The 21,933-nt window shown below is 38.1% G+C and overlaps 2 protein-coding genes across 2 annotated transcripts; both read left to right on the forward strand.

The window, feature by feature from the left end:
• Positions 1-10,500: 10,500 nt before the first annotated feature.
• On the forward strand, positions 10,501-10,908 carry LOC131619179 (protein PELPK1-like). The gene has a single exon (XM_058890306.1). It carries the CDS (start codon positions 10,501-10,503, stop codon positions 10,906-10,908), a length of 408 nt encoding a protein of 135 aa, XP_058746289.1.
• Positions 10,909-10,923: 15 nt separating this feature from the next.
• LOC131619180 (uncharacterized) lies at positions 10,924-21,702 on the forward strand. Its single transcript, XM_058890307.1, has 4 exons — positions 10,924-11,503; positions 11,585-11,763; positions 11,848-11,985; positions 21,469-21,702. The coding sequence occupies exons 1-4, from the start codon at positions 11,476-11,478 to the stop codon at positions 21,700-21,702; spliced, it is 579 nt and encodes a 192-aa protein (XP_058746290.1). The 5' UTR covers positions 10,924-11,475.
• The last annotated feature ends 231 nt before the right edge of the window (positions 21,703-21,933 follow it).

A 21,933-nucleotide genomic window follows, 5' to 3' on the forward strand; every position in this document is an offset into this window, starting at 1 on the left:
TCCAAAGATTTCTTGTAGAAACATCATCCAGGCCATTTAGGAAGGCATCCTTCAGAAGGTCTAGACTGCTAATCACCTCATGTATGAACAGTTCCAAGTAGGCATAGGGTTCAGGTTCAGGTGGATTGAAGGTGAATTTGTAGTCAGGGTAGAGAAGGCAGTAGGGTTTGGATTTCTGATAGGTAAGGGATGGGATAGAGAAGGTGAAGGTGCAGTGGTTGAGGAAGAGGGAATATCAGTGAAAGAGGTTGATGAGGAAGGTATATCTGTAGGTGTGGAAAGGATGGTAGTTAAGGGGGTAGGGTTGAGAACTTGAGAAGATGATGGTGTTTGCAAGCTATTAGGTAAAGGTGATATGGGAGTAGGAGTTTGTGCAGGAGGAGGTGATTGAGGAATATTTGTAGGGATAAGGATATTTTGAGGTTCAGAAGGGGAAGGTTGGATAGGTGGAGGTTTGTACACTTGCCTGGAGAAGTTACCTGTTATGATTGCCTCAAAGGAATCAACCTTAAGAGGGTCATAAGTGACCTTCTGTCTTGTTTCTCTCTTGACAGCTTCTTCTGCAGCCTTTCTCTTTAGCCTTTTCTCTCGCTTCTTCTTATCCTCCTTCTTGAGGTCAGCTTGAGAAGGAAGCACTCTTCCACGAATCCATGCAGGATCAATAGACGATGAATTTCTCATAGAAGCCTCCAAATAGAATTTAACAGCCTTGACCAGTTCAGCTTGAAACAAGGTTGAGAAGCCTTCAACAGGAATTCTTCTGAGAGGACCATCAGAGAAACCAGAAGGAACGGAAACTATCTCCGGGACCAGTTCCATTCTCACCAAGTCAAGACCATTGAAGATAACACCTTGGATGACTCTAAAGAAGTCAGACGGCCCACAAGTCTTCAGAGAATTCATCAGATCACTTTCAATCAGAATGTCTGAGATCATTCTGCTGAAAGGAATAGTATTCCTTTGAAGTTGAGGATACTTCACACGCTCTTCATCCCTTGATTCTTCAACAGCCAACTTCAGATTTTCAAAGAGAATGTTGGAGATGTTGAGTTCAATCCTTTGCCCGATGCAGAAGAGAGTGTACTTCTGGTCAAGATTGATGAAGGTGGAGGAGAATGACTTTCTTCTATGGTGAAGAGATCCCATAATGATCGCAGCCCAAACCTGATAGAAAGGCTTTAAAGTACCAGTAAAGTTAGCCTCAAGCCCGTTGACACAAGAGATTTGTCTCTCAATCTGAGACCAATTAACCCTTCCAGCAATAGGACCAGTAACACCCTCTTTATCTTCAAGATTGTACAGCTTTCTGATTAAGTCTTCAGTTATTACAACTTCATGCCCTAGCACGAAGGAGAGAATAGTGGTTGGAGTAACGGTTGCATGTGCCCAGAAATCTTTCACAAGGGCCGGATAGATTGGTCCAACCAATCTCTTCGAGTAGTTCGACCATCCTTGTTCCATAGTCTTAGCATCAAATCTGAAACCATATGCACCCAAGTTTTCAAAGTCCACCGGAGACTCACACAGCACATCCATTTCTGATGGAGGAATGGAGCAAATTTTCAGTGGAGTAACCTCTTGTCTGTTGAATGCTTGTTGAGAGGAACTTGAAGATGGATTCATGGTGAATGCTAGGTTGAATATGAATAAACTAGGGTTTATGCGAAATGCAGATAATGAGAGGGAGAGAGCGAACAAAGATGACAATGAGTGCAAAGAGAGAGAGAGAGAAATAAAAAGAGGGAAATGAAGATGAAGCGAATTATTTAAACGATTTGAAAGAAGAAATTAAAAAAAAAACTGTTTTGAAAGAAATAGATTACAAGAAAAAGACATCATTATGCATTTAATGAGAAATGACATTAGGAGAGAGAATGTGGTAAAAGAAATGATTTAAAACAGTTACCTAGGTCGGCGTCTTTTCAACTGCACGCTTGTACTGACCGTACAGACACGCGTTCATTTTCAGAAACTCATAGATGACAGCTGTGTTCTTTTGAAAAAACTGTACATCTTCTGATTCTGATCACTACTTCTGACAGTCATCCTTTAGAAAGGATCTTGTTCTGATAGGATCATCTTTCTTCCCAAGGATCACATCTTCTGAATGAGCTGATGCAAGTCTAGATGATCTTCTGACTATTGGCTCTTCAGAAATCCTAAGATTCTCTAAAGATGCAGCAACTTGATCTTTTGATCCATTGCTTCTGAGACTACCAGCTTCTGCAGCTTTGCTTCTTGGTTCTACAGCTTCTGATATATCAATATCTATATCTGCAAAATTCTCAAACTGCTTTGGTTTTTCAAGACCAAGCTTATCATCAAACCTGATATTGATTGATTCTTCTACAATCAATGTTTCAGTATTGTATACTCTGTAGCCTTTAGAGCGTTCAGAATATCCAAGAAGGAAACACTTTTGTGCTTTAGAATCAAACTTACCAAGATGATCTTTAGTATTCAGAATGAATCACACACATCCAAAAGGATGAAAATATGAAATGTTGGGCTTTCTGTTCTTCCACAATTCATAAGGAGTCTTATTTAGAATAGGTCTGATAGAGATTCTATTCTGAATGTAACATGCAGTGTTTATTGCTTCTGCCCAGAAATGCTTAGCCATATTGGTTTCATTGATCATGGTTCTGGCCATTTCTTGTAGAGTCATATTCTTTCGCTCTACAACTCCATTTTGCTGTGGAGTTCTAGGACAAGAGAAATCATGGGCAATGCCATTTTCTTTGAAGAATTCCTCAAAGAATCTGTTCTCAAATTCTCCACCATGATCACTTCTGACCTTTATGATCTTGCACTCCTTCTCAGATTGGATCTGACTGCAGAATTCAAAGAACACTGAATGAGACTCATCCTTGTGTTTTAAGAACTTTACCCATGTCCAACGGCTATAATCATCTACGATGACTAATCCATATTTCTTCCCTCTGACAGATGTTGTTTTGACTGGGCCAAACAGATCAATGTGCAAGAGTTCTAACGGCCTTGAGGTAGACACAACATTCTTAGACTTGAATGCAGGTTTGGAGAACTTGCCCTTCTGACATGCTTCACAAAGAGCACCTGATTTGTATTTCAGATTTGGGAGTCCTCTGACCAGATTTAGTTTGTTAATCTGAGAAATCTTTCTCAAACTAGCATGTCCTAATATTCTGTGCCAGACCCATTGCTCCTCAGAAACAGACATAAGACAAGTCACCTTCTGCTTCTCAAGATCAGAAAGATCAATCTTATAAATGTTGTTCTTTCTCTTGCCTGTAAATAGGATTGAGCCATCCTTCTGACTTACAGCTTTGCAAGACTTTTGATTGAAGATTATATCATAACCATTGTCACTTAATTGACTTATGGACAATAAGTTATGCGTTAATCCTTCTACAAGAAGTACATTAGTTATGGAAGGAGAGTTACCAAGACTTATGGTTCCAGAGCCAATGATTTTGCCCTTCTGATCTCCTCCAAACTTGACTTCTCCACCTGGTTTAAGCACCAGGTCTTGGAATGTAGACCTTCTTCCCGTCATGTGTCGCGAACACCCAGAGTCCAGGTACCATGTCATGTTGTGCTTTGTCTTCTTTGCAGCCAAGGATATCTGCAACAGAAATTATCTTCTCCTTAGGTACCCACAAGTTCTTGGGTCCTTTCTTGTTAGTTCTCCTCAAGTTCTGATTGAACTTGGGTTTAGCATAATATTTAACAGGAGGAACAGCATGATATTCTTTAGGTTTGTCAGCATGATATTTCTTAAGATGTGTCACATGCTTCTTGGTGTGAACAGTGTTAAAGCTCTGTGCATGTGAAGTGAGCCTAATATCATGTGCATGGCCATATTTGAACTGATCATACAATGGTTTGTATGTGATCTTCAGATCATCAATAGGTTCAAATTTGTGTGAGGTATCACCCTCATAGCCAAAGCCAAACCTTCTGTTTCCAGAAACACCATATATCATAGAAGCAAGATGACTTCTGCCAATACTTCTAGATAAGAACTTTCTGAAGCTCGAGTCATATTCTTTCAGAATATGATTGAGACTAGGAATGGATTTTTCTGTTTCAGAAGGAGATCCACTATCTTTGGATAGATTTAAAACTTTTTCCTTCAGTTCAGAATTTTCCACTTCCAGCTTCTTAGTTTCAAATTCAAACTGCTTCTTCAGCTTTTTGTATTTGATACTAAGATGAGCCTTGAGTTCCAGAAGTTCTGTTAAACTGGAAACTAACTCTTCTCTAGATAGTTCAGAAAATACCTCTTCAGAATCTGATTCTGATGTAGATTCTGATCCATCATCTTCTGTAGCCATCAGCGCGAAGTTGGCTTGCTCTCCTTCAGAGTCTAATTCTGATTCTGATTCAGAATCATCCCATGTTGCCATAAGACTTTTCTTCTTATGAAACTTCTTCTTGGGATTCTCCTTCTGAAGTTTTGGACATTCATTCTTGAAGTGTCCAGGCTCATTGCACTCATAGCAGACAACCTTCTTCTTGTCAGATCTTCTGTCACCAGAAGATTCTCCTCGTTCAAATCTCTTTGAACTTCTGAAGCCTCTGAACTTCCTTTGCTTGCTCTTCCATAGTTGGTTTACCCTTCTGGAGATCATGGACAGTTCATCTTCTTCTTCTGATTCTTCAGAATCTTCTTCTTTAGCCTGAAAAGCGTTAGTGCATTTTTTAACATTAGATTTTAATGCAATAGACTTACCTTTCTTCTGAGGCTCGTTTGCGTCCAGCTCTATTTCATGGCTTCTCAAGGCACTGATAAGCTCTTCCAAAGAAACTTCATTCAGATTCTTTGCAATCTTGAATGTTGTTACCATTGGACCCCATCTTCTGGGTAAGCTTCTGATAATCTTCTTTACATGATCAGCCTTGGTGTAGCCTTTATCCAGAACTCTTAATCCAGCAGTTAGCGTTTGAAATCTTGAGAACATCTTCTCAATGTTTTCATCATCCTCCATCTTGAAGGCTTCATACTTCTGGATTAGCGCAAGAGCTTTGGTTTCCTTAACTTGAGCATTTCCCTCATGGGTCATTTTCAATGACTCATATATATCATGGGTCGTTTCCCTGTTAGATATCTTCTCATACTCAGCATGAGAGATAGCATTCAGCAAAACAGTCCTACATTTATGATGATTCTTGAAAAGCTTCTTCTGATCATCATCCATTTCTTGCCTTATAAGCCTTACGCCACTGGCTTTCACTGGATGTTTGTAACCATCCATTAGAAGATCCCATAGTTCACCATCTAGACCAAGAAAGTAACTTTCCAGTTTATCTTTCCAGTATTCAAAGTTTTCACCATCAAATACTGGTGGTCTAGTATAACCATTGTTACCATTGTATTGCTCAGCAGAGCCAGATGTAGATGCAGGTGGGTTTGTTGGAATTACACCAGCCATCTTTTACTGAAGCGTTTTTCTCTTCCTGAATCTTTTCTAAACACGGTTAAGTGCTTGCACCTTAGAACCGGCGCTCTGATGCCAATTGAAGGATAGAAAAACACTTAGAAAGGGGGGTTTGAATAAGTGTAGTCTAAAAACTTGAACGATAAAAACAAATTGCACAGTTATTTTTATCCTGGTTCGTTGTTAACTAAACTACTCCAGTCCACCCCCTTGGAGTGATTTACCTCACCTGAGGATTTAATCCACTAATCTCAACAGATTACAATGGTTTTCCACTTAGCCCGCGACTAAGTCTTCTAGAGTATCCTGATCACAACCTGATCACTCTAGGAACAATTGCTTAGACACAAGCTAAGACTTTCTAGAGTATCCTGACCACCACGTGATCACTCTAGTTACAACTGCTTAAACACAAGCTAAGACTTCCTAGAGTATCCTGATCACACTTGATCACTCTAGTTACTTACAAATTAATGTAATCAATTCTAAGAGTATTACAATGCTTCTGAAAAGCTATAATCACAACAGTGATATTTCTCTTAAAGTTTAAGCTTAATCTCACTAATATATTACAACAACAATGTAGTGAGCTTTGATGAAGATGAAGTTTGTGAGCCTTGATTTGAACAGCGTTTCAGCAAGTTAGTATTCACAGAATTCTTCAGAATCGGTAGAGTTGGTAACCTTGCTTCTCATCAGAACTTCATATTTATAGGCACTTGAGAAGATGACCGTTGGGAGCATTTAATGCTTTGCATATTCCGTATAGCATTGCATTTAATGTTTCACTCTTTTGTCAACTACCTCGAGCCTTGTTTACGCTGTGTCTACTGACATTGCCTTTAATAGTTTCTAACGTTGCTTTTGTCAGTCAGCGTAGCCTGCCATCTTGTACTTGCTTCTGATCTGATGTTTGTGTATACAACGTTTGAATATCATCAGAGTCAAACAGCTTGGTGCAGAGCATCTTCTTGTCTTCTGACCTTGAAGTGCTTCTGAGCGTGATACCATGAGAACTTCAGTGCTTCTGCTTCTGAACTCAAGTTCTTCTGATGCTTCCATAGACCCATGTTCGGATTCTGCTTTGACCATCTTCTGATGTCTTGCCAGACCATGTTCTGATGTTGCATGCTGAACCTTCTGAGTCAAAGCTTCTGAGCGCTGAATTTGTGCATACTCTTTATATATTTCCTGAAATGGAAATTGCAATGTATTAGAGTACCACATTATCTCATCCAAAATTCATATCCTTGTTATCATCAAGACTAAGAATATTGATCAGAACAAATCTTGTTCTAACACTGACGACTTTAATCCGGCATTCTATCAACATTTTTGGGATATTTGCAGCGATGACATTTATGTAGCAGTTTCGCATTGGTTGGCAATAGGCTTTTTTCCTAGCAACCTCAATGATACGAATATATGCCTTATACCAAAATGTGATAGCCCGACGAGTATGAAGGATTTACGCCCCATCTCACTTTGTAACGTGGTGTATAAAAATGCTTCAAAGATGTTGGCTAACAGATTGAAAGGCTGTTTATCTAAATGCATTTCAGAAGAACAATCTGCTTTTGTGGAGGGGAGATCCATCATTGATAACTCGTTGATCGCCTTTGAAGTCATTCACAAGTTGAAGCGTAGAACTCGTGGCAATATCGCGGAGTTAGCTTTAAAAATTGATATTAGCAAAGCTTATGATCGGGTGGAATGGGTTTTCCTGAGAAGTGTTTTGTACAAAATGGGATTTGAGGACAAGTGGGTGCAATGGATGATGATGTGTGTGACTTCGGTGAACTACTCTGTCATGGTTGATTCAGATCATGTAGGACCTATTCAGCCAGAGAGGGGCTTGAGGCAAGGAGATCCACTCTCTCCGTACCTATTCATTATCATAGCAAAAGGCCTTTCATCGCTTATTAAAAAAGCTGTGGATAGAGGAGACATTCATGGGATTCGTATTTGTAGAGGGGCACCAATGGTGTCCCATCTACTTTTTGTTGACGATTGTTTTCTTTTTTGCAGGGCCAATCTTTTTGAAGTGCGAAACCTCATGAATATTCTGAAGGTGTATGCAGAGGCGTCTGGACAAGAGATTAATATGAATAAGTCGGAGGTTTTTTCCAGTCGCAACATTAGCCATCATGCTATGGAAGATCTTTCCCGAATCATGGGTGTGCGACATGCGCTGGGCACAGGTACTTATTTGGGGTTGCCTTCTATGATTGGTAAAATCATGAAGTCTACTTTTGCTTTCATCAAAGATAGGATCTGGAAACGTATTAATTCTTGGAGAGGCCGCCCTATGTCGAGGGCAGGTAAGGAGGTAATGATCAAATCAGTTCTGCAAGCCATTCCGGCGTATGTTATGAGTGTGTTTATTCTCCCGGACACATTGGTGACTGATATAGAGAGGATGTTGAATGCGTTCTGGTGGGGTGGAGGTAGTAACAACAAAGGGATTAGGTGGTTAGCTTGGGAAAGTCTTACTTATCCCAAGAGTGATGGAGGATTGGGTTTTCGAGACTTCAAGGCTTTTAATATGGCTATGGCAGCAAAACAAGGGTGGAATCTCTTGAATAATCAGAATACCTTAGTAGAAAGAGTATTTAAAGCTAAGTACTATCCTAATTCATCTTTTATGGCGACAAAGTTAGGCAACAATCCAAGCTTCGTGTGGAGAAGTATCTGGAAATCTAAAGATGTCTTAGCATTAGGGTGTAGGTGGAGGATTGGGGATGGGAGTCAAGTTCAGGTTATGAGGGACCCTTGGTTGAGAAGCGAGGGTGGTAGCTGGATGGAGGCCCCCCAAGAGTACCACATGTATACTTTGGCGGTCAAGGATCTCATGCTCCCTAATGTCAAGGAGTGGGACCTTGTTAAAATTGGTAATCTCTTCTCTCCTGATATTACTAATAAAATTTTACAGGTACCACTCTTGGATGATATTATTGAGGATGGTGTTGTTTGGAAGGCGGAACAACATGGGACCTATACTGTTAAAACATGTTATAAGTTGTGGTTGCAGGATCGCTGTAACTTTAAGGGTAGTGGAGCAGAAGGAGATTGGAGGTCTTTATGGAGGATCCACGCGCCTCCTAAATCCAAGCATCTTCTTTGTAGGATTTGTCGGGGTTGTCTTCCTACTAGAAGTAGGCCGAGACAACATTATGTTCCTTGTCCTAATATTTGTCAATTATGTGAGGAAGAAGTGGAATACGAGCGTCATATTTTCTTTGATTGTGCTCTTATATGTCATTGTTGGTCTGTAGCAGGTCTTGAAGATTCGATTAGATCGAGACTTGCTTTGATGAATGATGCGAAAATGGTGATTCATGATATTTGTAGCAAAGAAGATATGAGGGTTGCAGGTAGAGTGGCAGTTACGCTATGGGTGATTTGGAATAATAGAAACAATTGGATATGGAATAATGAGAAGAAAGATGCTAACCAATTGGGAATGCAAGGGTACCACATATGGAAGGATTGGTTTATGGCTCAAGAACTCCATGATTCGGAGGATATTACCGAACAACGGACAAATCATGTTCATTCGTGGCAGCCCCCGATGAGTGGATGGGTTAAATGTAATATGGATGCGGGGTTTAATACGCAATTGGGAACGACTAACAGAGGTTGGTGCTTTCGAGATAGTTCCGGTAATTTTATGGTGGCGGGCACCTCATGGGACGTTGGGATTTTTACTACTATTAAAGCCGAGGTGTTGGCCTTGAAGGAAGCGATTCAGGTAGCTATTGGGATGCAATTAGATTGTATTATTTCTGAGAGCGACTCGCAATTGGTTGTGCACGCCGTTAACGCGGGTTTTGCGGGTAACTCTGAATTTAGTATGATCATTAATAGTATTAAGCATCTTCTTGTTTCTCACCATAACTTTGAGGTTAAGTTTGTAAAACGTCAAGCGAATTTGGTGGCTCATAGCTTAGCTAGGGCGGCCAATTCTTGGTCTCGACGTATGGTTCTCCATATGATTCCTCCTTGTATTGAACTTTGTTTGAATAATGATATGAATTAAGTTTGTTTGTGTAAAAAAAATGAAAAGTGAATAATAACATGAATAGTAACGTGAACAATGATCGTGAATAATAATATAAATAGTGTATGAATAATAGTTACACGAAATTGGTTAATTGAATGTAAAAAGTTGGTTAATATAGTTTTTTATTTGATTAATAATATTTCAAATATTAAAATTAATTTTTTAATAGTAAAATAAAGTTGATTAATGATGTATAAAATATTGGTTAATGAAGCGATAAAGTTGGTTAATAAACGTCCATATATTAAAAATAATTTAGTAGTAAAATAAAGTTGATTAATGAAATGGAAAATTTTGGTTAATGTAGTCATGAAATTGGTTAATAAGCACTCAGATGTTAAAAATAATTTTTAGTAGTAAAATAAAATTGATTAATGAAATATAAAATATTAGTTAATAAAATGATGAAGTTGGTTAATGGCACCTCTTTATATTAATTTTTCTTTAATCCAAAAAAAATATAAAAAAAAATATTATTTTCTAATAAAAACATTGTTCAGCATATTGGTGAACAATAAATACACTGTAATGTTTTGGGTGTAGAATAGTATTTTTTTTTTTTAATATACATATTAGAGAAAGTTATATGAATAAAACAAAAACAATCCTAAAGGATGCCCACAAGCAATCCAGGTGAACTGAATTAGATAACCTACTCTTGTATAGGCCCCCCTTTTCAAACTTCATTTCTTCTCAGCTGCCAAATCTCCAAAAACAATACTAGTACTTTAGATTTAACATTTTTCATACAAAATAGAAAGAGTTGGCATACCCAACATTTGAATATTACCAAAATATTCAAACACAAGAAGTTGAACTAAGTAAAACTTGCAAAATCTCTTTTAGTTAGTTCTCCAAACTACCCTACATGCTGAACCAATAAAACTCTCTCATATGTCTCTCATATAGTACTATATAAGACCAAACACTATCCCTGTGTTTCTCATAAAATCTCAAATCAAACACTCTTTCTACAAATATACACCTCAATTAGCTCTTGCAATTCATCAAGCTATGGCATCAATGAAAATCTTCACCATATCTTTACTTCTTGTTGTTACCTTTTCAAGCATGAGTCTAGAAGCTCGCAATCTTTTGCAAACAACCACTCAACCAAATTTTCCAAGCATTCCCAATTTGCCAAAACCAACATTGTCACCTTTGTCTTCAATTCCAACAACATTGTCACCTTTGCCTTCAATTCCAATGTTACCTCAAGGCAATGTTCCTCCATTGCCTACCATTCCTTCTCTTCCTAAGCTCACAATGCCACCACTTCCTAGCATTCCTACCAATCCAACTCTCCCATCTCTCAACCTTCCTCCACTTTCATCAACTTCACTTTCAAATCTTCCTACTATCTCAACCATTATTTCATCCATCCCATTCTTCTCTCCACCACCTTCAACCTCTTCCCCTTAAAATATTTGGAGGCCACCATGATAGTATCATTGTTGTATGGTGTGTGAAATCTATGTAATTTTCATTTCTATTTATGAACTAGTAACAAACCCGTGCATTCGCACGGGTTCTCGTACGGGACGCACATTTGTTTCATATATACATTTTTTTAATAGAAAAATGTCTGGTACCGGTGAAAAATAATAATTAAATGTATAGAAAAATGTCTGGTACCCGTAAAAAACTAATAATTAAATGTATAGAAAAATATCTGGTACCCGTGAAAAAATAATAATTGAATGTACAAAAAAATATCTGGTACCTGTAAAAAAATAATAATTAAATGTATAGAAAAATATCTGGTACCCGTGAAAAAAATAATAATTGAATGTATAGAAAAATATCTGATACCCGTAAAATTTGGGGTTAAATACTGTTCACCCCCTGCCAAATTAGCGAGATTCGGTTTTCCCCCTTATTAAAAAAAAATTTAGCCTTTGCCCCTTAACAAATAAAGATTCTCCAGAGGGAAACCTTATTGAGGGAGATTCCATCAGACATGCCTACGTGTAATGGATCTTCTTGCTTATGTGGCTGGTTGTGACACAGTGGCAAGGTCTCCTAATATTTCTTCATCCTTATATACATAATCCCCCTTGCAATTTTAGGGTTTAACATTGTTAGAAACTTGAAATAGGGAAGAAGAAGCGTGCGTGTAAGAATAATGTTCCGCCACCGTCAAAGGCCAACAAACCGCCGTCACAGTCCAAGCAAAGGAAGAAAAAGGAGCAGGAGGCGGTAAAGTCCAAGACGGAGAAGCAATTGAGGCATGCAAACAAGAACGAAGAAGGAGGAACCTCCGTGCGTGATGAGGAGGTATGTGTAGCTAGTCTTTCGTTTTTTCAGTTAAGATTAGGGTAAATGCTGGGTTTTTGTAATGTATGATTATTCTGATTTCAGTTTAACGATAAGTTCAGTGCTGTACTCCAATATGGTGGGGAGTTTGTGTTTCTGAACGACGGTCGTACGATTTATAGAGGTGGTATGTCGTCGTTAGTTTCGGAACTCCGTTTAGAAGAGTTTACCTTGGATAGTATTGTTAGAACAAGATTTGTTCTTATCAATTATCTTAGTTTTGATGATAACAATAATATGAATTTTGCTTAAGATAATATGGTACTCTAATCCAATGCAATTTCCCTTTCAGGAAATATATATAAAGAGTACGCATAATTCAGCGCTCAGAAGTTGTGTCTCAAATGGTTCAGCATGCAACATCAGAACATGGTCTGGCAAGACATCAGAAGATGGTCGAAGCAGAATCAGAACATGGGTCTATGGAAGCATCAGAAGAACATGAGATCAGAAGCACTGAAGATCAGAAGATGGTATCACGCAACAGAAGCACTTCAAGATCAGAAGATCAGAAGATGCTATGCACCAAGCTGTTTTGACTCTGATGATATTCAAACGTCGTATTCACAAACATCAGATCAGAAGGAAGTACAGGTGGCAGACTACGCTGACTGACAAAAGGAACGTTAAAGCTACTAAAGGCAACGTCAGTAGACACAGCGTGAACAAGGCTCGAGGTAGTTGACAAAAGCGTATAACATTAAATGCAATGCTGTACGGAACACGCAAAGCATTAAATGCACTCAACGGTCATCTTCTCAACGCCTATAAATATGAAGTTCTGATGAGAAGCAAGGTTACCAATTCTTACCAATTCTTAACAACTCTGAACGAAAATAAACTTGCTGAAACGCTATTCAATCAAAGCTCAGAATCTTCATCAACTCACTACATTGCTGTTGTAATATATTAGTGAGATTAAGCTTAAACGATTAAGAGAAATATCACAGTTGTGATTATCGCTTTTAAGAAGCATTTGTAATACTCTTAGAATTACATTAAGTTGTAAGGAACTAGAGTGATCGTGTTGATCAGAATACTCTAGGAAAGTCTTAGGAGTGAACTAAGCAGATTGTAACTAGAGTGATCGTGTTGATCAGTAGACTCTAGAAAAGTCTTAGAGGGTATCTAAGCAGTTGTTCCTGGAGTGATCAAGTTGTGATCAGAAGACTCTGGAAGACTTAGTTGCGGACTAAGTGGAAAACCATTGTAATCCGTGCGATTAGTGGATTAAATCCTCAGGTTGAGGTAAATCATCTCTGCGGGGGTGGACTGGAGTAGCTTCGTTAACAGCGAACCAGGATAAAAATAATTGTGCAATTTATTTTTATCGTCCAAGATTTAAAGTCACACTTATTCAATCCCCCCCTTTCTAAGTGTTTTTCTATCCTTCAATTGGCATCAGAGCGCCGGTTCTAAGGTGCAAGCACTTAACCGTGTTTAGAAAAGATTCAGGAAGAGAAAAACGCTTCAGTAAAAGATGGTTGATGAAAGTGAAAAGACTACACCTACACCTGCATCTACATCTGGCTCTGCTGAGCAATACAACGGTAACAATGGTTATACTAGACCGCCGGTATTTGATGGTGAAAACTTTGAATACTGGAAAGATAAACTAGAAAGTTACTTTCTGGGTCTAGATGGTGATCTATGGGATCTTCTGATGGATGGTTACAAACATCCAGTAAATGCCAGTGGCGCAAAGCTGTCAAGGCAAGAAATGAATGATGATCAAAAGAAGCTTTTCAGGAATCATCATAAATGCAGAACTGTTTTGCTGAATGCTATCTCTCATGCTGAGTATGAGAAGATATCTAACAGGGAAACGGCCTATGACATATATGAGTCCTTGAAAATGACTCATGAGGGAAATGCTCAAGTCAAGGAGACTAAAGCTCTAGCTTTAATCCAGAAGTATGAAGCCTTCAAGATGGAGGATGATGAAGACATTGAAAAGATGTTTTCAAGATTTCAAACTCTTACTGCTGGATTGAGAGTTCTTGACAAGGGATACACCAAGGCTGATCACGTAAAGAAGATCATCAGAAGCTTACCCAGAAGATGGGGTCCTATGGTGACTGCATTCAAGATTGCAAAGAATCTGAATGAAGTTTCTCTGGAAGAGCTTATCAGCGCCTTGAGAAGTCATGAAATAGAGCTGGATGCAAATGAGCCTCAAAAGAAAGGTAAATCTATTGCATTAAAATCTAATATCAAGAAATGCACTAACGCTTTTCAGGCCAAAGAAGAAGATCCTGAAGAATCAGAATCTGAAGAAGAAGATGAACTGTCCATGATCTCCAGAAGGCTAAATCAACTCTGGAAGACCAAGCAAAGGAAGTTCAGAGGCTTCAGAAGTTCAAGGAAATTTGAACGTGGAGAATCTTCTGATGAAAGAAGATTTGACAAGAAGAAGGTCATGTGCTATGAATGCAATGAGCCTGGACACTACAAGAATGAATGTCCAAATCTTCAGAAGGAAAGTCCCAAGAAAAAGTTTCATAAGAAGAAAGGTCTTATGGCAACCTGGGATGAGTCAGAAGATGATTCAGAAGATGAACAGGCCAACTGTGCGCTGATGGCGACAGAAGATGACGGATCAGAATCTACATCAGAATCAGATTCTGAAGAGGTATTTTCTGAACTTACTAGAGATGAGTTAGTTTCCGGATTAACTGAACTTCTGGAATCCAAGTCTCAGATTTGTATTAAATACAAAAAGCTGAAAAAGCTATTTGAATTTGAAACAAAGAGGCTTGAATTGGAAAATTCTGAATTGAAAGATAAACTTTTAAAATTATCCAATGATGTTGGATCTCCTTCTAATTCAGAAAAATCCACTCCTAGTCTAAACCATATTCTGAAAGAATATGATTTAAGTTTCAGGAAGTTCTTATCTAGGAGTATTGGCAGAAGTCAGCTAGCTTCTATGATATATGCCGTATCTGGAAACAAAAGAGTTGGCATTGGTTATGAGGGAGAAACCCCATACAAACTTGAACCTGTTAATGAAATGAAACTCACATACAAGCCATTGTATGATCAGTTCAAGTATGGCCACTCTCATGATATTAGGCACACTTCACATGCACAAAGTTTTCACATAATACACACCAAGAAGCATGTGACACAACCTAGGAAATATCATGAAACTCATATTAAAAATTATCATGCTGTTCCTCCTATTGCTTATAATGTCAAACCCAAGTTCAATCAGAACTTGAGAAAATCTAACAAGAAAGGACCCAAGAAAATGTGGGTACCTAAGGATAAGATTATTCCTATTGCAGATATCCTTGGCTGCAAGAAGGACAAGGCACAACATGTCATGGTACCTGGACTCTGGATGCTCACGACACATGACAGGAAGAAGGTCTATGTTCCAAGACCTGGTGCTTAAGTCTGGAGGAGAAGTCAAGTTTGGAGGAGATCAGAAGGGCAAGATAATTGGCTCTGGAACTATAAAGTCTGGTAACTCTCCTTCCATTTCTAATGTACTTCTTGTAGAAGGATTAACTCATAACCTCTTATCTATCAGTCAATTAAGTGACAATGGTTATGATATAATCTTCAATCAAAAGTCTTGCAAGGCTGTAAATCAGAAGGATGGCTCAATCCTATTTACAGGCAAGAGGAAGAACAACATTTATAAGACAGATCTGCAAGATCTTATGAGTCAGAAGGTGACTTGTCTTATGTCTGTTTCTGAAGAGCAGTGGGTCTGGCACAGGAGATTAGGTCATGCTAGTTTGAGAAAGATCTCTCAGATTAACAAACTGAATCTTGTCAGAGGACTCCCTAATCTGAAATTCCAATCAGATGCTCTTTGTGAAGCATGTCAGAAGGGCAAGTTCTCCAAACCTGCATTCAAGTCTAAGAATGTTGTTTCTACCTCAAGGCCATTAGAACTCTTGCACATTGATCTGTTTGGACCAGTCAAAACAGCATCTGTCAGAGGAAAGAAATATGGATTAGTCATCGTAGATGATTATAGTCGCTGGACGTGGGTAAAATTCTTGAAACACAAGGATGAGACTCATTCAGTGTTCTTTGATTTCTGCATTCAGATTCAATCTGAAAAAGAGTGTAAAATCATAAAGGTCAGAAGTGATCATGGTGGTGAATTTGAGAACAAATCCTTTGAAGAATTCTTCAAAGAAAATGGTATTGCCCATGATTTCTCTTGTCCTAGAACTCCACAGCAAAATGGGGTTGTAGAACGAAAGAATAGGACTCTGCAAGAAATGGCCAGAACCATGATCAATGAAACCAATATGGCTAAGCATTTCTGGGCAGAAGCAATAAACACTGCATGCTATATTCAGAATAGAATCTCTATCAGACCTATTCTAAATAAGACTCCCTATGAATTGTGGAAGAATAGAAAGCCCAACATTTCATATTTCCATCCTTTTGGATGTGTATGCTTTATTCTGAACACTAAAGATCATCTTGGTAAGTTTGATTCCAAAGCACAAAAATGTTTCCTTCTTGGATATTCTGAACGCTCAAAAGGCTACAGAGTATACAATACTGAAACATTGGTTGTAGAAGAATCAATCAATATCAGGTTTGATGATAAGCTTGGTTCTGAAAAACCAAAGCAGTTTGATAATTTTGCAGATTGTGATATTGACATATCAGAAGTTGTTGAGCCAAGAAGCAACGCATCAGAAGCAGAGCTTCTCAGAAGCAAAGAATCTGAAGATCAGGTATCGGCTTCTCTGGAGGATCTAAGCATATCTGAAGAACCATCTGTCAGAAGATCATCTAGACTCATCTCTGGTCATTCAGAAGATGTCATTCTTGGAAAGAAGGATGATCCAATCAGAACAAGAGCATTCCTTAAGAACAGTGCAGACTGTCAATTAGGTCTTGTATCTTTGATCGAGCCAACTTCTGTTGATCATGCTCTAGAAGATCCAGACTGGATAATTGCTATGCAAGAAGAACTAAATCAGTTTACAAGGAATGATGTTTGGGATCTTGTTCCTAGACCAGATGGATTCAATATAATTGGTACAAAATGGGTCTTCAGAAACAAGCTCAGTGAGAAAGGTGAAGTGGTAAGGAACAAAGCCAGATTGGTGGCTCAGGGTTATAGTCAGCAAGAAGGGATTGACTATACAGAAACCTTTGCACCAGTGGCCAGGTTAGAGTCTATTCGTCTATTAATTTCTTTTGCCACTCAACATAACATCACTCTCTATCAGATGGATGTTAAGAGTGCCTTCTTAAATGGTTATATAGATGAAGAAGTTTATGTCCATCAACCTCCTGGTTTTGAAGACTCTATGTCTCCGAATCATGTGTTTAAACTAAAGAAATCATTATATGGATTGAAGCAGGCTCCCAGAGCTTGGTATGAACGCTTAAGTTCTTTCCTTCTGGATAATGGTTTCACTAGAGGAAAAGTGGACACTACTCTCTTTTGTAAAACCTTTAAAAGGGATATTTTAATTTGTCAAATATATGTGGATGATATTATTTTTGGAACATCTAATGCTACACTTGGAAAGGAGTTTGCTGAGTCTATGCAGGCTGAGTTTGAAATGAGCATGATGGGAGAACTCAAGTACTTCCTTGGAATACAAATAAATCAAACATCAGAAGGAACGTATGTTCACCAAACCAAGTATGTGAAGGAACTTCTGAAGAAGTTTAATCTTCTAGACTGCAAAGAAGCCAAAACTCCTATGCATCCAACATGCATCCTAGGTAAGGATGAGGTAAGTAAGAAGGTAGATCAGAAGTTATACAGAGGTATGATTGGATCTCTTCTATATTTGACTGCTTCTAGACCTGACATTCTGTTCAGTGTTTGTTTGTGTGCTAGATTCCAATCAGATCCTAGAGAATCTCATTTAACTGCTGTTAAGAGAATTCTAAGGTATCTGAAAGGTACTACTAATGTTGGCTTAGTTTACAGAAAATCTAAAGAATACAACTTAGTAGGATTCTGCGATGCTGATTATGCTGGAGACAGAATTGAAAGAAAAAGTACTTCAGGAAGTTGCCAATTTCTTGGAAGTCATTTGATCTCCTGGTACAGCAAGAAGCAAGCAACTATTGCTCTATCAACGACAGAAGCAGAATATGTCGCTGCTGCTGGCTGTAGTACACAGATGCTCTGGATGAAGAGTCAGCTGGAAGATTATCAGATATTTGAGAGTAACATTCCTATATTCTGTGATAATACTTCTGCTATATGTTTATCTAAGAATCCTATTCTTCATTCAAAAGCTAAACATATTGAGATAAAACATCATTTCATAAGGGACTATGTTCAGAAGGGTGTTATATCTTTAAACTTTGTTGATACATACCATCAATGGGCTGATATCTTTACAAAACCCCTGGCTGAAGATAGGTTTAAGTTCATTCTGAAGAACATCAGTATGGATTTATGCCCAGAATGAGAAGATGAGAAGTTCTCATGTATGAGTATCTTCTGAAATGAATGTGGAACATTTCTTTTAATCAGAAGTTCTGATTGAATTCTTTTAGAAATTATGATTCGGTTATTACTAATGTTTCATTGTCTAAGTTGATTCAGAACCTCTTTTAAAGCAAAACAGCTGTTACGTTTTATCTCGGGATGGTAAACCTGTCGTTACTATTCATGGATAAGCGCGCGTGCAGTTGAAGGGACGCCGACCATAGGTAACTGTGCTAGTCACCTCATTTGTCTTTATTATCTCTCCTCACGTCACGTAACATTAAATGCTAGTCATCATTCGTTTCATTTTATTTCCTTTTAAATACTCTTCAAAATGGTTTTTGGTTTCCTATCTCTCTGTTTTTCCTCTTAAAGTTTTTTTTTCTTCTCTCTCTCTCTCTCTCGTTTTTCATTTCTTCTCTCAAAACCTAGCGTTAACCCTAAGCCTGTTGAAGCTCCATGACTCAAAGGCGACAGATCTCTGTGCATCTCGGGATGGCTCTTCTAATACCGCTCAAGTCAGACTCTTCTTTGATGTTGTTATCAACTTTCATCCAAAGACAGAAGACTTTCTTGAGTTTTAGGAAGATATGCTCAACTTCTATGTTGAGTTTCTTGACCGAATGTTGTTTTTTTTTAATTTTTGTAGTTATTTCCTCTTTGGAAATTCTACTTTGTATTTGCTAGGAATGTTTCTCATCTTGTTAAACATAGGAACCTTTTGTAATATCTTTTGATTATCAATGAAAAACGTTTCTTTGCTTTTACTTTCCAGCGTTTTTTATTTGTCGTTTTATGCATCTGAATCTTTTGAAATATTCTTTTTGATGTTATGACAAAAAGGGGGAGAAGATAAATGATAAATGATTTGATTAAATCTATCAGTTGCTGGGTAAAGAGGCTCCCACACATTCACTAACAAGAACTGCAAGTTCTATATGGTTTAAGTGTTTTGCAGGTACAGAGAAGTGAAGTGAATCTTCAGAAGCAAACACTAGAAGCAAAACCATAAGAAGCGTTATTCTGTAAAAGGAATAAGCTCTTGGAAACTAAAGCAAGCTGAGTGCTGTCAAGCTTCAGAGATCAGAAGCAAGAAAGAAAAATGAATCAGAAGCACTGATAATAGAATTTGAATATCATTGTCTATCCTGTTCTGACAAAATTCTATTTGCTCTGATACATATAATGTTATGGCTCTGATACATTATTTGCTCTGATACATTATTTCAGCCTATATGGCTCTGATACATATAATGTGTTCAAACATACATTTTATGTTCTAACACGTTCATGCTGACTTTTGTCGTTTAGTTTTTGTTCTGTAACATTTCAGGATGTAGAGATGCTCTGATGATGCTCTGGTACATTCAACAATGTTCTGATACAAATCTAGCATGAAGTGATGTTGGTAGACATTCAAAGTTCTGAAGCTATCCGAGGGAAGCAGAAATCAGAAGATGTGAATGTTCTAAAAGATCCAGAAAACTCAAGTTCTGAAGCTGTCCTGAATGGAAGCAGAAGTCAGAAGCTGTGAATGTTATGAAGATCAAAGAAATTCAAGTTCTGAAGCTGTCCACGATGGAAGCAGGAATCAGAAGCTGTGAGTGTTCTAAGGATCTAAAGAAATTCAAGTTCTGAAGCTGTCCAATGGAAGCAGAAGTCAGAAGCTATGAATTCTCTGAAGGCAGAAGCTTATATGATCGTCTCTACCGAAATAATCAGGGAAGTCTTTTATCAAATTTCTTCGAGTATTTATTTCAGGGGGAGATTATTTATCTCAGGGGGAGATTGTTAATCTCAGGGGGAGACATATTCATATGCTTATGCTATAGCTGTGTAATTTGTCTTTTGCCGTCTACTCTTTCTGATCGCAAATTCATATCATTTATATATGTTTTTGTCATCATCAAAAAGGGGGAGATTGTTAGAACAAGATTTGTTCTTATCAATTATCTTAGTTTTGATGATAACAATAATATGAATTTTGCTTAAGATAATATGGTACTCTAATCCAATGCAATTTCCCTTTCAGGAAATATATATAAAGAGTACGCATAATTCAGCGCTCAGAAGTTGTGTCTCAAATGGTTCAGCATGCAACATCAGAACATGGTCTGGCAAGACATCAGAAGATGGTCGAAGCAGAATCAGAACATGGGTCTATGGAAGCATCAGAAGAACATGAGATCAGAAGCACTGAAGATCAGAAGATGGTATCACGCAACAGAAGCACTTCAAGATCAGAAGATCAGAAGATGCTATGCACCAAGCTGTTTTGACTCTGATGATATTCAAACGTCGTATTCACAAACATCAGATCAGAAGGAAGTACAGGTGGCAGACTACGCTGACTGACAAAAGGAACGTTAAAGCTACTAAAGGCAACGTCAGTAGACACAGCGTGAACAAGGCTCGAGGTAGTTGACAAAAGCGTATAACATTAAATGCAATGCTGTACGGAACACGCAAAGCATTAAATGCACTCAACGGTCATCTTCTCAACGCCTATAAATATGAAGTTCTGATGAGAAGCAAGGTTACCAATTCTTACCAATTCTTAACAACTCTGAACGAAAATAAACTTGCTGAAACGCTATTCAATCAAAGCTCAGAATCTTCATCAACTCACTACATTGCTGTTGTAATATATTAGTGAGATTAAGCTTAAACGATTAAGAGAAATATCACAGTTGTGATTATCGCTTTTAAGAAGCATTTGTAATACTCTTAGAATTACATTAAGTTGTAAGGAACTAGAGTGATCGTGTTGATCAGAATACTCTAGGAAAGTCTTAGGAGTGAACTAAGCAGATTGTAACTAGAGTGATCGTGTTGATCAGTAGACTCTAGAAAAGTCTTAGAGGGTATCTAAGCAGTTGTTCCTGGAGTGATCAAGTTGTGATCAGAAGACTCTGGAAGACTTAGTTGCGGACTAAGTGGAAAACCATTGTAATCCGTGCGATTAGTGGATTAAATCCTCAGGTTGAGGTAAATCATCTCTGCGGGGGTGGACTGGAGTAGCTTCGTTAACAGCGAACCAGGATAAAAATAATTGTGCAATTTATTTTTATCGTCCAAGATTTAAAGTCACACTTATTCAATCCCCCCCTTTCTAAGTGTTTTTCTATCCTTCAAGTATACATAGGTTGGTGATGGGGTGGGGTTACCGTGAAGGGACATATAGAATCTGGACTCTAATTCGTGAAATATGTGAAGATTATTTTCAGATTAGAAAGGATGACGATTGTTATAACTTTGCTGCATATAACTGTGCGAATCGAATAGACGGGGAACTTTTTATAGAGCATGATGTTGTAGATATGGGAGCAACAGTAAGACTTCCTAGGTGTGTTAATGAGGTTGGTGAGATGGAAGGAAGTGATGAAGATGAGGTTGAGGGGCTAGGTGATAGTGAAGATGAGAGGGCCACTGCGCTTGTTGATGGTTTTGATGTTTTGTAGATATAAAAACCATTGCTAATGATGGAGGCTGCAAAAGCCACTTACTACCAAGGTTGGTTCCAAAAGATGAATGAATTAAAGTTGATAGATCTTGATGCCTGGACATGGTTAATGGGTGTTCCTCCAAAATCATGGTGTAAGCATGCTTTTTCCTTTTACCCTAAATGTGATGTACTAATGAATAACATATCTGAATCATTTAATGCTACCATTTTTAGTGTAAGAGACAAA

Source organism: Vicia villosa, linkage group LG7 (assembly GCF_029867415.1).
Source record: "Vicia villosa cultivar HV-30 ecotype Madison, WI linkage group LG7, Vvil1.0, whole genome shotgun sequence".
Classification (NCBI taxonomy): Eukaryota; Viridiplantae; Streptophyta; class Magnoliopsida; order Fabales; family Fabaceae; genus Vicia; species Vicia villosa.

Bases quoted from the DNA above. Each gene is read 5' to 3' on its own strand.
- LOC131619179 (XM_058890306.1), top strand. From the start codon at position 10,501: ATGGCATCAATGAAAATCTTCACCATATCTTTACTTCTTGTTGTTACC.
- LOC131619180 (XM_058890307.1), top strand. From the start codon at position 11,476: ATGTGGCTGGTTGTGACACAGTGGCAAG. The intron at 11,764-11,847 runs GTATGTGTAGCT...TTCTGATTTCAG, and splicing joins CCTCCGTGCGTGATGAGGAG to TTTAACGATAAGTTCAGTGC. The intron at 11,986-21,468 runs GTTAGAACAAGA...GATTATTTTCAG, and splicing joins AGTTTACCTTGGATAGTATT to ATTAGAAAGGATGACGATTG.